The sequence below is a fragment of the Bos indicus x Bos taurus genome, chromosome 5 (genome assembly GCF_003369695.1).
Source record: "Bos indicus x Bos taurus breed Angus x Brahman F1 hybrid chromosome 5, Bos_hybrid_MaternalHap_v2.0, whole genome shotgun sequence".
Classification (NCBI taxonomy): Eukaryota; Metazoa; Chordata; class Mammalia; order Artiodactyla; family Bovidae; genus Bos; species Bos indicus x Bos taurus.
In genome coordinates this window covers 44,319,771-44,335,065 of record NC_040080.1, presented here as the reverse complement: position 1 = coordinate 44,335,065, position 15,295 = coordinate 44,319,771, and the positions used below count along the sequence as shown (strand labels likewise).

Below are 15,295 nucleotides of genomic sequence, written 5' to 3'. Positions count from 1 at the left end.
CTGATATAGTTTTGGGAGAGTTAAGGACATTTACTTAATTACATGTGTACGCAGGACCTAAATTAACCCAAAGTCCCCTTAAAAATGAATGTTCAAATTGACTAGATTTATTCATAGAGTAACTTTTGCATTGAAATGAAAGACCATGAGTCTTTGAATCTAACTTTGTAAATAGTTCATTTTGGAATCCAAGTAACAAAGGAGCGAGCCTTTCTGTACCCAAAGGCAAAACTCTTTGAGGACACGTTCCAAACGCCCACTAACTGTAAACTCCCTAACCCTCATGGTGTGGTAGCACTCAGGGGGGTGGGGGAGCTGGGGCAGCCACAAGGGGGAGGATCTGACCTGACCTGGACCCTGCTCCCCCTACACACATGTCCACACTTAGTCACATCTTTGTTTTTTCAGGAATAATAAGAATTTTCCAAGAGAAAAGGCCCATGCTGATGAAGAGAAACCAAGACAGAGTGTCAAAAGAAGGTAGCTGGGCTGGGCTGGGGGACCCTAGGCCAGTCCCACCTGCAGGCCTGAAATGACAGAGCCTGTGAGATTCCAGCACCTGCTCTTCTGAACCCTTCCCCACATACCTGTCTCCCTCCCCCTCCACCCAGGGGGCAAGTTACCAGGGAAGCAGGACACAGCTGCTTGAGAAGAGCTGACGAGCAGAGGGAGACCACGGCCTGGGCTGTGACCACCTTGGGACAGCAGCACAGAGGGTGCTTGAGGGCAGCTTGGAGGGGACAGGATACAAGCTGGGACTCCAGCCTGGGTCTTTCCGGGGAGCCCCTCCCCCCAATCCATACCAACTCCCAGGGAGGCAAAAGGCTTCAGGAAAGGCCCATGGGCCAGGAGCCAGGGGGGCCACAGAGAACACGGACCCCAGGTGGGGCTGCCGAATGTCTGAGTGTGGCCTCACTCATGGGGAAGAGCTCAGTCAGGGAGACCAAACTCCCTTACAGCAATCCAGGCTGAATCCAGGGGCTGCCCAGAGGCAGGGCGTAGCAGCAGTTGGAGAGCAGAGGTCTGGGAAGAGAGGTGGAGGGGCTCTGTCTACTGGGGAGACAGGGAGGCTGGGGCTTGGAGCTGGGGTCCAGGCTCCCCAACTCGCCCTTCCCAATCCAAGCTTTGGCAGCTCAGCCTGACGTCACTGGATGAATCCTGAGCTCCATGCCTGTCCAGAGAGACAAGGTGTATCTCTTGATTCCTGAGAAGGAGCAGGGGTGGTTCAGAGCTGTGGAGAAAAGGGTAGCAGACGGCTGGAAGAGGCAGGCAGCCTGGAAGTTGACCTCGGCAACCTTGGCCAGGAGAAAGGGTACTCCCACCATCCCAACCTTCTAAGGACAGAGAGCTATTAGAGGCAGGCCTATGAGAAAGTGGGGTCCTTGGCCACTCACTACAGTGCGTAACCCCCGGCAATCAGCTGAGACTGAAGTGATGCCCAATGCTCCTCCACCTCTGCAGTCTAGATCCAGTGATAACGGAGGCCAGGACACCAGGCAGGGGAGTGGGGGCACATGGCAGTGGGCTCCCACGTTTCTAGCGGGATGACACCATGCGGCCCCCAGCTGGCTAGGATTGGGGCAGGGAAAGTGACCCTTAGTTCCCAGCTGGCCCATGTGCTGTCTGGGGGACACACTTCTTTTTCCCTTGACCATGGGCGAAGACTTGCCCATTTGATAGGCCCCCTTCCTTAACCCTGCGTGTGAGGCTCTGGTGAGAAAGGGAGATGGGAACTGGCTACCAGAAACTGGAGGCGCTGGGATCCCAACTTGCAGAGGGAGGGGTCGACATTCAACAAAGACCTTGGTCCTGTTGTTTTAAATAAGAAATTTATTGCAAATATAGAAATTGATTCTCTCCATACAGGAATCTCCGAGTTGAGGAAAACAATTTCGTGCCATTCAGTTTAAAACAGGAAATAGGGAAGAGGGAGAGGCAGATATAGGGAAGAGAAAATAAATGAAGTTACCCCTCCCCCCACCCCAAAAAGAAGAAAAGGAGAGTTCAGGCCCCGCCACGGGAAGAAAGGTCCACACACAGCTGGGGTTCACAGGTTCGTAGCCCGGGGCCAGGAGCCCAGCTCTGCACGACCCAAACCAGGTGCCAAGCCGTGGGACAGGATGGATGGGCTGGTGGCTCCAGGGCCAGGGTTGAGGGGTGGGGGTGGAGGAAGCCAGGGGACAAGAGTGGACCCCCCTCGGCCCTGCCCAGCCCTGTGCTTGTTTGGCAAGGGGCAGGTAAAGGAAGGAGAGGCTGACCAGACCCTCTCAAGACCACCCCATTCCACCCCCTTTCTCTCCCTACTTCTCAGCAGCAGTGATGGATCTTAATGGGGGACTCGGTGGCAGGCATGAGAACAAGGAGTCTAACACCGGTTCTGTCCTAAGGGTGGGAGGACAGACGAGGAGCACGGCAGCTCCTAGGACCGAGGTGGCTGTGAAGCAGCGGTCTCGGCAGAGAGGAGACCAGCACTGCCCTCAGGTAAGCCCCAACCTTCACTCTGGCCTGGAGGGCAAGCTTCGGGGAGCCCCTTAAGCCCTGTGGGGCTCTCACACCCCCAGGCTTCCTCATGCCTGACCACCCATCCCAACACCTCAGAAAGAAGGCCCCAACTCCCTCCTCAGGAATGTGGTGGGATGCTGCTGAACCCTGGGGTCTTTGCAGGGAAGGGCCAGAGTAGTGGAGGTCACCGGAGGAGGTACGTGGGGGAGTCCAGCCCCTCCTAACAACCTTACTTCTCCCCCCTCCCATGTCATCCTCCCCTGGCTAGCGGGCTAGTCCTCTGGCTCTGTCGTTCAGAGCTTGGCTCCCCTGCCCTGAGGGTTCCCCTGGCCCCTCCCCACTCTATTCTCCCGATTTTTGCTTCTCTGTGCATTTTGTGGCTGTCCCTTCACTGCATGTAAGCCCCTTATAAGCCGGGACCTGTCACTCTTGTCCCCCATGTCTGGCCCCTTTCCTGGCCTTAGTATGTTTTGAGACCCTTGAAGATTTCTTTCCTTCCCCCTCCCTGTGCTTCTGCTTCCCCATCTGTTAACATGTCCAGGACAGGAGGGGTGCAGGTGGGCGACTCCTCGCTAGGAACCTCAGAGCCCTTCGACCAGGCTCAGACTCTTCTCCCTGCCTCTCTGGGATTCTGCAGACCTCCTCTCCCCAGGTGGGTCTTTCTACTCCAACCCCCACCCCCCGCCCCCACCCCCGCCGCAGACAGTCCCTTCCCAGCCTGGACACAGGCCACCACCGTCCTCCTGCTCTGTCCCCTAGGAGGGGTCAGGGGTGAGGAGCCTCTGGGGGGCCAACACAGGCCCCTCCTATGGAGAGGAGACAAGCCTGGGACCCCCGAGGAGGTGGCCACCCCAGACTAAGCTTTCTTCCTGCCAGACCCCGACTTTTCACTTCTGGAAGGCCATTAGCTCCAACAGAAGGGTCACGGTCCCTACTGCATTCTCCAGGAGACCATGGGTGTCCCTTCCCGGGAACAGGTGCCAAGGAAGGAAGCTCCTGTGAAGGTTTATTCAAAGAGGCCAGCCAGCCTCCAGAAGGTCCAGGGTGCAGCAACCCCACTCCACTAGGCCCCCCTGTCCCCTTCCTCCCCAGGAGACCCCCACCCCCTTCCCTTCTCTCTTGGTTTCATGCCCTCCTGGCCTGCCCAGGCCATGGCACCGGGGTCCACCGTGCTCATCACCATTACAAACACAGGACCCCGGCCAGCCAGATTCCTGGACATAAATGTTCACCAGTCTTTTGTGAATATTTTGTCCTGAACAGGACACAGGACATAGATGCAGGAAAGCCTCTGGGGTGAGCAACAGTGTGTGCCCCACTCCCCAGAGCTTTGGCCTGGCCTGGGCACCCAGGAGGTCATCTTATTCTGCTTCATAGACCTGTATGCCCTGGGCTGTGAATGTGGGTTCAGCTCCTGGAGTGGAAGACCCTTGCGGTTAAGATGGGGACCTATCCTCTGAAGTCCCCCAAAGTCAGCCTATCTGAGGTTTTTATAGGTCATCTTCAGCCAAGAATGAAGGGGAATTGAGGGGAGCTCTGGCTCCTGCTGCAGGATTCCTCCCCATGGGCAGTGCTGTCCCTAGGCCAACCTCAAGGGAGGGGCTCCCCCTATGGGTTCTTCCCTCAGGGCCTCAAGCTCCCCCCTTGTAGAGCCACCCCAAGCTCAGCCTCCTGTACTCAGCAATGTGACTGACTCTCCCGGCAGGCAAATCACCAGACCCCTTCCTTTTGGGGAGCTCCCACTTCTTCATCTGCAAAATGGGAGCAAGTGGGACAGAGGAGCAGTCCCCCCAGGTGCCCTTCCCTGGGGCTGCCCTTCCCTGGCCAGGAAGAGGCTGATGGGAGTAGGGGAGGCGGCACTTGTGGGCTGGCCCTGATGTCCAGAAAAACAGGAGGTGGGTCGGAGGGTGGTGGGTGTTTTTGGTGGCACCTGTTTTGGGTCTTTTGCACAGCGGGCCCCTCCCTGGGTTTCAAGAGCTGCTTGTCAGATCACAACAGAGGGAATGTGGGAATGGGAGCGCGGCGGGGAGGGAGGGAGGGCCAGGGAGTCTGGACAAACTGGCACATACACGACAGATGTTTGCTCAGAAAAATACAGTAAAATCGTCATGCAAATATAACAGGGAATCTGCTTTCTCACATCACTGGCTTCTCTGCTTGCTTTTCTGTTTCATCAATCCAGTGTGAGGAGAGGTTGGGGGCAGGTTTTGGGGAGTTGGGAGAGGTCTGCTCTGCATGTCCATGCTGGCCCTCTCCCCTCCACTTCCCCAGGAGAACAGTCCTTTCTTTGCAAATGTCACCCCAAAAGTGAGCCCCAGGCTTGGTCTGTCCCCCAAGTGGGGCTCAGTTGAGCCCTAAGGCCCCTTTCCCCTCCACTGTCCTCCCCCAGGAAGGTCGCTGGAGCCTACCACCCAGGGAATGGCACTAGCTTTCCTGGTCAGAATCCCCTCCACAGTATAGGTCCCATCCAGCATCCACCCTCACCCCACAGTCACACCCCCAAAACTCAAGAACCCAACTGAGTGACAGGCCACAACCAGGAGTGTGAGGAGAGCCCAGTGGGCTCCTTCCACTCCTGAGGTGGGTGGGGCGCCAAGGGGCACATGGGCAGGTGGGCAAAGCTAGAGTCATCTCACTCCCCACTGGCCAACCTCCCTTCCACAGGTGCAGGGGCGCTGACTCCCACCCCTCAGCACCCTGTCAGTGTTCAAGACAGTCTCCAAGACAGTCTCAGGACCCCAGATCCGTCCCTTAGAGCTGACCCCAGGAAGCCCCCAGCTCTTGAGAAAGGCAGCCACCCCATCTGGCCCTGCCTTCCCTCACCGCCCTCTGCCACCCACACTGACTGAGAGAGAACCCCCAGAAGCCCAAACGGTCCCAACTGCCAGGCTCTGGGTTGCCATGGTGACAGAGGCAGGCCAGGGAGGGGGAGGGGCCCCAGGAACCCAGCCTGCTCCTTCCCAGTAGGGGTGTGGGGGGGTGCTCACCATTTGTGCTTTGTTCGACGTTGGGTGGGTGTCAGCATGGGAGGAGCGGCCATTTCCATGAAAACATGGGGGCCTCTCAGACCAGTGGGTAAGGTGGGGATAGGTAGCCAAGAGGGTGTGAGTGAAAAAACCCCAGAAGGCCCTCCTTCCTCTGGGCAGGCTGAGATGCTGCCTGGAGAGCCCACAGCAGGGGTCTGGCAGGTGGGACGCCAGGACGTAGGGGCAGAGTCAGGAAGGCCCCCAGTGGACTCCACCCCCCCCCCCCCCCCCCCCCCCCGGCTGCTCTCAGGTATCACAGTTCACCCCTGCCCTTCTGGGATGAGTAGGGGTCTTGGAGGCCCAGAGAGGCTGGGGGCCGGGGTGTAGAGGCCTGCACCTGAGATGCGGAGGCCGCTGGCCCAGCCGCTCTCCTCAGACCCCGTCGACAGCTCCCAGGCTACTTGGAAGACACTTGAAGGGGGCTGGTGGACCGTCCCATGCCTGCACCTCCCCTACGACCAGGACCTCCCACTTCTCCTGGGTGCTGGCATCAGTGGGCAGAGACCCCCCCACAGCCGCCCATGAGGAGTTCCATACTCTGGGGGCGTGGCCATGAGCCTTTCTAGAAAGGAAAAGCACCTGCCTGACCCTCAGCTCCAGGAGACCACAGCTCTGGAACAGGTAGCGAATGGACAGAGGGTGAGGGCCCCAGAAGAGCCACTGGGGGAGTGGGGGACAACACTGGGCTGGGAAACTGGGAGACTGCCTCTCACCTGCCACGTGACGCCCTTCCTCTGGGCCTCGGTCTCCCCATCCATAAAGGGAGAAAACGATGCCCAATGTCCATATGCTACTAAGTCTCCCAGTAACCTGTCCCCCATTTGGGGGACCCACTCCCTGCCCCAGGGGAGCTTGGGTCCATCTCCACCCCAGGCTCCTTTACCCCAAAACCTGTCCCTAGTCCCAGAGCCCCAGACCCCACACCCTCCTCTGGCTTCCTCGTCTGCCCCTCCCCCCTCCCCTCCGCCCCCAACCGAGCCCGCACACCCCAGCAGAGTCCCTGGGCAGCACAGTAAAGACGACTGGTTTCGGTATCAGTGTGTAAACTTTAAGGAGAACATGTCTTTGTTTTCCTGTCCGTTATTGTCGGGTGGTGGTTGTTCACAGTCAGGTGGTGGTCACGTGTGTGCGTGGGTGCGTGCGTGCGGGTGTGCGTGTGCGTCCACTCCTCGGCCCCCAGCGCGCCCCGCCCGGCCGCCCCGGCCCTTCCCCGCGTGCCCCTGGCCCTCCCCCTCCAACCTCACCAGGGTCGGGGGTGGGGAGAGGGTCACAGCTTCTGCTGGGCCGAGACCCCCTTCCAGTAATCGAGGATGTCATGCAGGTCCTCGTCCTTGGCGAACTGGACCTTCTTACGCAGGGCGTGGCCGGCGGCCATGTACACCTCCTCCCGGTGGTGCTTCTTGTAGGGCCGGAAGCGTTCCCAGATCTTGTGCGTGCTCTCGGAGGAGTACTCAGGGCTGGAGGAGTAACCTGAGTAGTAGTGTCTGGGGGAGAGCTGCGAGTAGGTGGAGTCCCGCTTGGTGCGGGTCAGCGGCTTGAGGAAGGACACGCGCTGGCTCAGGCTGTCGGTGCCCTCCTCGTAGTACAGGGCCGGGAAGCTGTGCCGGTGCTCGCTGCAGTGGTAGGCGGGCTTCACCTCCAGGTGGTGGACGGCGCCGCCACCACCACCGCTACTCCCGCTGCTGCTGGCCGGCACCAATGGGAGCCGGTCCAGCGGGCTGTTGAGGGGGCTGCCCTTCTCGATGTACTTGGAGTCGCCCTTGGCCAGCCCCGGAGTGGCCGGATGATCCGGCACATCCAGGCTGAAGACCTTGGCGCTCTTGATGGAGCCGCTGGAGGAGACGCTGCAGGTCTTACGAGCCACGGCGGCATCGGCGCTCAGCTGGCGCTGCAGCGGGTGATGAGAGCCCTCCTTATAGGGGGGAGAGAGGAAGCTGGGCCGCTCCAGCACGCCAGGAACAGGGGTAGCGGTGGAGGAGGTGGTGGAGGCCGCAGGGAGGGACTGGCACTCGAAGGCCATCTCAGGGTCCCCGCCACCACTGCCACTCCCCAGGAAAGAGGCCGAGTCCAGCTTGAGGGCATCGATGCAATTGTTAATGATCTGGTTGACCTTGTCCACCTCCTTGGCGATGGTGGAGATCTCAGCAGCCGAGCCCTGGCCGTTCTCCAGCTCAGGGAGGTCATCCTCCGGCCGCGCCAGGCCCTCGCTGCCCGTGCCCGTGCGTACCTCGATATAGTTGCCCTTGGTGGCCACCTTTGGCGTGTCCAACCCAGCCTCCAGCCCCTTGGAGGTGGTGGGCAGCTTCTCCCCGATCATGGAGGGGATGGAAGACATTCGGGACACGGGCAGCACAGGGGGCTCGCCCAGCTTCTGGGTGGCGTGGACAACGGAGCCGGCGTCCACGTCCGCCCCATAGCGCATCTCCAGGATGGTTTTCTTGACCTTGACCGACTTCTGCTTCTCCTCCTGCATGCGTCGCTTGCGCAGGCAGTAGTAGACGGCTCCCAGCACGATGACCATGCCGAAGAGACAGCCCAGGATGGTCATGATGTAGTGGGTGGTGGTGGAGGTGCTGGGTGCCAGGTCGCCGGGCACTGGGTCCCTGGTGGTGAAGGTCAGGCAGGTGTGATTGAAGCGGCGGCTGTTTCGCAGTGAGGTCACGCAGAAGGTGTACTCGGTGTGCGCCCGCAGCTTGTCCAGTGTCACGATCTCCTTCTTGTTCTTGAGGGTCATGACGTCGGAGAAGTAGCTGTTGTTGTACTGGACCAGCACGTACATCTTGCTGTACGGGTGCGGGATGATGACCACCAGGGTGGCCGAGGTGAAGGTGACCTGGTGCAGCTTGATGGCCGGCCCCGCTGACGCGTCCGTGGTGGACGAGGCTGGCGGCTCCACTGACAGGATCTCGTCGGGGCTGAAGCCTGAGTTCTCGTCAGGCTCCCTCTGGGTGTCGGTGGAGTAGGGCGTGGGGTGGCTTGCAGGCCGGGCGGGCAGCGAGCCATTTCGGCACTTGGCCTGGAGCACGGTGATGGCGTTGAGGCTGTGGTAGGGCCGGGGCACCAGCAGCGGGTAGCCAGCGAACTCACGTGGCGACTCGCACTGCAGGCGGTCATAGTTCTTGGTTACATTGTTGAAGACCACGAGCCAGGCCAGGAAGCCGAAGAGGTCGCACTCGCAGTTGAAGGGGTTGCCGGCCAGCTCGCACACCATGAGGCTGGCCAGGCTGGCGAAGGTGGCGCCGTCGAGACGGCTGAGGCGGTTGGAGGACAGGTCAATGCTGATGAGGCTCGGGCACTCGGAGAAGGCGGCGGGCGTCACCACCTCGATGAGGTTGTGCTGCACGAAGAGGAACTGCAGGCGGCCCATGCCCCGCAGCATGCCCTCGGTCAGGTTGCTGAGCTTGTTGTAGCCCAGCTGCAGCACCTGCAGGCTCGACTGGCCCAGGAATGCGCCGTCCTCGATGTAGGAGATCTCGTTCTTGGTGAGGTTGAGGTCGGTGAGGTTCCCGAAGCGGTTAAGCGAGGAGTAGAGCACGGCCTTGAGTTTGTTCTCGTTGAGCCGCAGGTCATGCACAGTGCTGTTGATGTGCTGTGGGATGGTCTCGTAGGGCGGCTGGTTCTGGCTGCAGATGGCCAGCCACACGTACCCCTTGTCGCCCTCGATGAGCCAGCAGTCCGCGCGCACGGTTCCCGGCCGGCACACACACAGCAGCGCGGCCGCGCACAGCCCCAGGCGCAGCATGGCTCCGGCCACGGCCCCCTCTCAGGCCTGGCTCAGGGTGGGGGGGCCGGGGCGCCAGGGGGCCTAGTGGCCAGAGGTTGGGGCCAGCAGCACAGTCCTCCCTGGGGCTGCCACCATCTTTTGGGGGACCCCCAGCTCGGGGGCCCCAGGTGAGGTGGGCACGGCCAGTGCCAACTGTCAGGGGGCCTTCTGGGGTGCTACCCACAGTCGCCGGGCACCAGAGCCAGACCAAGGCCAGGGGGGCTGCAGGCCCCACAGCCTGCTTCCCCGAGGTGTTCCTTTCCTGCCAGGAAGATGCCCAGGTTCTTGGGGCTTGACTTCCTCTGCCTCTTCCTCTTCCTCCTGGGGCTCGGGGCTCAGAATTTCAGACGACTCCCACAGGAGGCTGGAGACTGGGACTCTGAGAGGGGAGCACGAAAGATGGGGACAGGAAGGAAGAGGCGCGTCTGTCACCTGGTTCCTGAAAGGCAGCACCGAGAGGGGGTGACAGATCAGTGTGAAGGCTCAGGGCAGCCCTCTAAGCTCCAGCACAGGCCCCCAGCCCCACTCCCACCCCCTCCCAGGGCGTCCTGTGCCAGCAGCACTCTGGGTCCCTGTTACATAAAAGAAGGGAGGTGGCAGGGGGGCAAGAGGGGGAGGAGGGGGCCAGAGGACCTGGGAGGAAGGAGATCAAAGAAACAAGAGGGAGGGGGGAGGGGACAGTGTCTGAAGCCAGTAGACAAAGAAAGGAGACTGGAGACTTAACAGGGCAGGGGCAGATACACATACACGCGTCAGCATCCTCACGTCCACACTCGTCCACCTGCCGGCACAAAGACCCACATGCCCCCATGTGAATCAGAACTGCATAGCAAGCTCACATAGACAGGTGCGCACAACCACACACACACACTCACAAGCACACCTACAGTCTTGTGTACGACAACAGGCCTGTACACACATGGCCACATACCCAGGCAGCCACCCTCCAATCCAGAAAAGAATTAAGGAGCCCAGCAAAATGCCTCCTCTCCTCCATGCCCAAAGATAAATAATTCATTTGTTGTGTAACTGCTCTTGTTCCAAAAATAATTCCCTTGTCTCAGCTTCCATGGGGGAGGGGGAGCAGAGCAACATGGTTGTGAGCCCCCCAGGCAGGAGGTGCACAGCGGCTGGGGTCTCCCGCAGTGGGAGGGCAGGAGATGAGCTCTTCTTACTGCAAAAGCAGAGCCGAAGGAAAGAGAGGGTGAGTCTGGGAACCCAGACACACTCCCAATAGCCCCTCCTCAAAGTGCTTTCCAGTAGGGGGCACCCCCAACCCTGATCCCACAGGGGTGCCTCAGGCAGAAGTCAGAGTCATCGGGAATGCCCAGGCATCTCCTCAGTGGCTGGAGAGTTAGAGGCTCAGAGAGGGGCAGTGACCTGCCCAGAGTCACATACTGCAGCCTGGGTCACGGCCAGGATCAAGGCTCCTGAGCCAGCAGCATTCGGGCCTGGAGCCCCATCCACCCTGCCCCATTAGTTAGATGGACTGCACCGTCTCTGAGTCTAGTCTCCACATCTGTAAAGTGCGGACCAGGCCCCTGCCGGGCCTCTGATAGGGGGAGAAGTAAAGTGAGCCATGTTGCTCATGCTTGACTTGCAGGGGGTCAGGGGAGGCTGTGCAGGGCTCTCGGCCTGCAGACCCTCAATTTCGTGAATTTCAATCTAGGGGGGACTTGTCCTGGTCTCCTAGCAAGCCAGACACGGCCTGTCACCCAGATCAGTCTCTCACACCCAGTGCTTTCCTGGCTGCGGGAACAACTCGGCCCTCCCTCCCTCCGTCCTGGGCACTGGCCAGGGATATGAAGATTAAGCCAGAGAAACCCATGTTTGGATCAAGGAAGCCAAAGACTGTTCACAAGGGCCACCTCTGCCTCCCGCTCCTCCTCCCGAAAAACTCCAGGCAAGAGAGCGCTTTAAGAAAAAGTGTGAAACCTTTGCAGTTAAAAGCAAAACCAATTTACAGCCCTGAGCCCCAGAGGGCTGGAACTGAGGAAAGGGAAGTGGAGAGGGAGAGAAGTCCCCAGAGCAGCACAGGCAGGCAGTTTTCATTGAGGTGGCAAGTGAACAGGGCATCCAGATGTCCCCTCAGATGGAAGGCTGATGCAGCATCAGAGGCTGTGATTATCACGGTTGCCACAGGGGGTCAGCCTCACACCTCCTCGACGCCCCCCCCTGCACCGCCCACCCCTCCCTGCCCCCACACCTACCGGTCCCTGGGCCAGCTCAGGCTGAGGCCGGATGGGGGCAGGGGAGGAGGTAACCACGAGGCTGCGGGTCAAGATGGGGTCCCCAGGCAGCAGAGAGCATTTTTGTCCTTGGCTCTGCCAAGCACATTCTCAGGGCTGGAGTCAGGAGACCTAGGCTCCCTTCTGACGTGGCAGCTGGCTCCCAGGGGGCCTCAGGCCAGTCCTACCCGCTGGGGCCTCAGTGCCCCTCCCCGCCAGGCAGGGAGGTTGAACCGGAGGAGGCTGACTTGCCAGGTCTGTCCTGTCAGAGGACCCTCCGTCTGTGCCTCTGCCGGCTGGGAACGTCTGGGGACCGCATTTGTATGCAGGTGATGTGCAGGTGTGCGCTGGCTCAGCGCACCAGCTGTGCTGGCGTGTATGAGTAGACGTGTGTGCAGGCCAGCGTGTGCACACGCATGCCTGTGTGCACGGGTCATGTGCCCGCCTGGCCAGCTACAGGAGTGAACGGCAGAGTAAGAAGGGGCTATCTGTGAGTGGAGGGGTGGGAAGGGATGCACGTGGGGCATCTCATGGAAACGCAGGCAGGCGCCTGCCTGTATGCTGACATGTTAATAAGCATGTGTGTCCCACATGAATGTGTATGTATGCACATGCGCGACTTTAGCCGCATCAGGCCCCACCTCCCACCCTCAGATCTGAGTTGCTCAAAGCGGAACCCACTCAGGCAGACCTAGCAGCTAGCAGGCAGGCAAAGCTGGCCAGACTCTTGGAAATCCCAGGCCAAGCTGAGGGTGTGGGAAGAGGCAAAGGGGAGGGGAGTGGAGTAGGCAAAGGGGCCCAGGCTTGAGGGAGGGCCAGAGCGGGATTGGGGGCTCACTAGCCCTGCCCTGCCTCCTCCCTTCCCAAACAGTCCAAGGTGTACAGTGGCACCTGTGCCCCTAGCCTAGCCCCTCTGAGTTCTGCCCACCTTGGCCCTCAAGGTGACCCCGCCCTCTCTCCTGCTCCTCCTGGTGTCCAGCTCCCCCCTCCCTCCCCCATGACTCAGAGTGGGGAGGAGGCTCCCCATTACCCTGTCCCATCGTCCCATGTGCGTCAACTGCCTGTCCCTGTCCCCGGGCTGCCTGCCCACCACCCGTCGAGGCCTGACGCAGCCAGGGAGGGGGGACGGCAAGGCCGCTAAGGCGCTGACAGCAGCACTTGGCCCCCCGCCCGGCTGCACATCCACTCGAGGTGTGGGGAGGGGTGTGCCGGCTGCTGTGCTGTCAGGCCTCGGGCTGACGGTTCTGGGGGCCGGGCCTCCCCCTGCTCCCACAGGAGTGATGCCCCAGCCCAGACACTAGTGGGAGGAACCAGGGCCCTATCCGCCTCCCCCGACCCTGCCCCACACGCCAGGGGCTGGTGAGAGAGAGAGGAAGTGAGGAGCTGCAGCCCAGAGGCGAGAGCTGAGGAGGAGGGAGAAGCCAGAATCTGGAGCCAGCTGAGCAGGGAGAGACAGAGGAATAGAGATAAATGGAGAGGGACCATGGGAGACGGAGGAATCGATCGGCAGAGAAGCACGGCGTGATGACAAATGTGGGGGGTTCGAGGGAGGGCACACAGTCCAGCTGCCCACTCCGCCCACCCACCCAGGGGCCAGGGAGACAGATGAGCACTGAAGCCACCAAGATGCTGTCTGTGACCAGCCTGGGAGGGGGGTGGGGAGCGGCCGGAAGCGGCTGTTGGAAGCAGAGGTGTTTACTGCCCAGGACGCAACCGGTGCAAAACCTGTGAGGGTATGGCCACCATGGGAAGCCAACTGTGGGCCAGTGGCCGGGCGCCAGGGCTTGTGCAGCAAAGAGTAGTGCTCCCAGCTGACCTGGACCCCTCCCCTAATGTCCCACCCTCACCCCACTCCCATAGGTGTGGGGTATTGAGTGAACTCTGGCCAGAGAGGGGGGCAGACCAGCATCTCTTCGAGGGTCTCTCTCTCCTGCCACCACAGAGATGGAACATGGCAAAATTGGGGGGCAGCATGCCATCGAGGGATCCTGGGGACCCCAGTCTAGCAGGCTACACACTGCATGATGTCCACTCCCACGTGGACACCCCTGCACAGAACGAAGAGTCGGCAAGCCCATGAGGGTCTGAGAGGAATTGAAGAGGGGCCAGGGGTCTTTGTTCAGAGCTGGGCACGGCCTCAGAACATCCAAGTCACTCTGGGCAGGGCCCTCCCCTCTCTCCAGGGCTCAGCACCCACCCTCAAGCCGTCGGTCGTCCCTATTGGATCTTGTGCCCTCCTCCTCCAGTGGCCAGGATTCAAGACCCCTCCATGGACTCAGGATCCTAGAGCCTCTGAGCAGCCGGGAAGAGGCATCCTGGCTCTGCTCAACCCCAGTCACTGTCAGAGGGGAAGCTGAGGCCAGGACTGGGGAGGGCACATCTGGCTGGTAGCAGATCCGCTCAAGACCCAGGGCTGCAGTAACAGACCCTGATACGCCAACCTCAAATCCTCTCTGGGAGCTTACTCCCCAGACATGGGCCCCGCCCCCCAGCTGCCCCAGGACACCGGGCACGGGAGAGTTTCTCTGCCTGGGAAGTGGGTTTGAACGATCCCTCCCTGCAGGGCTGCAGGGCAAGCACGCTGCCTGGTGCAGAGCAGGTGGCCTCAGAGAATGTTAGCTACCATCCTTCATGAGGCTCTTCTTATTTCCTCACAAGCCCATCAGGGTTCCCCTGGACTCAGGCTCCCTGAAGCCCTTGGTCACATCTCCCCAGACCCTTTCACTTCAGGCCGACCACCAAGCTCCCCAGTCAGAGGGGAGCCTTGACCTCTCCACCCCAGGCTGTGGGGCTGGGAGGGTCAGGGAGTCATTGGGCCACTCCTCCTGCTTGGGCTGGGCGAGAGGATGAACAGGGTAAAGGCCTGTGTGTCCCCAGGCTCAGGGCGGCTTGGGTGGGGAATGGGGGTGGGCAGAGGCCAGAAGGCAAGAGGTGGGGCCGCTGACTCCGAGACCTTGGGTCCTCTCCAGACCACAGTTTTTCCACCTGTGTGGCAAGGTGAGTGTCTCCCAGTCCCCAGGGCTCCCAACAAAACCCTAGGACTCAGTGGAGACAGACACACTCTCTCCTGGCGAATGCATAGCTCCTGCCCATAACGTCACACCCTCATGGATGTTGGTAGGGTCCCGGGAGTGGATGGGGGAGATGCCGTGCGTGTTCGACCTCCCAGGAGCGGGACGTGAGGCTTAGCCAGGGAAATCTCATTTGCAGCAGCTGATCAGCCCTGGCACGGGCTTCTCCCTGAGCTGGCTGGCCAAGGCTCCCTGAGGTGCCACTGACACTGTCCGTGTCAATGCCATTACCCAGGATTAGGAGAACCGAGGACCCCTGGGGTCCAGCCAGAACTTGAGGGGCAGGTGGCCACCTCACCTCTGCTGGAAGCATAGCACCAAACTAGGGGTCCCAGAGGTCGGCTGCCACCGCTCTGCCCTCAAGGACAAAGCCTGCCACCCCCTGGGAACTAGATACTGAGTCTTGTCACTGCCTCCACCTCACCAGGGCTCCTTGGGCAGGCTGCTCTGGGCCTTGCTTCCTCACCTGTGAAATGGGATAATTATACCTTCGCCCCTGAACTACTGTCTGGTAAATGAACCATCAGGATTTCAGGTACAAAGAGCCCCAGCTGCAGGACAGAGAGGAAAATAAAAAGCATGGATGTGGGAGGCAAAGGGTCCTGAGAGTGAATGCTGTGCTGTGTGACAAAGGGTACGTTAATTAACCTCTCCGGGCTTTAGTCCCTTTCCCATAAGAGCGACACAGCTAAACAGACTCATCTG

The 15,295-nt window shown here is 60.4% G+C and overlaps 1 protein-coding gene across 5 annotated transcripts in view; it reads right to left on the bottom strand.

Moving 5' to 3' along the window:
* Window positions 1-6,554: 6,554 nt before the first annotated feature.
* Window positions 6,555-15,295, bottom strand: part of ELFN2 (extracellular leucine rich repeat and fibronectin type III domain containing 2) — a 52,095-nt gene continuing 43,354 nt past the window's right edge. For all 5 annotated transcript variants that reach the window (XM_027541719.1, XM_027541716.1, XM_027541720.1 and 2 more), the window contains one exon: window positions 6,555-9,730. In XM_027541719.1, coding sequence (XP_027397520.1) covers window positions 6,796-9,270 — 2,475 coding nt within the window. In that variant the 5' untranslated portion in view covers window positions 9,271-9,730 and the 3' untranslated portion in view covers window positions 6,555-6,795. The remainder of the gene's footprint in view (window positions 9,731-15,295) is intronic.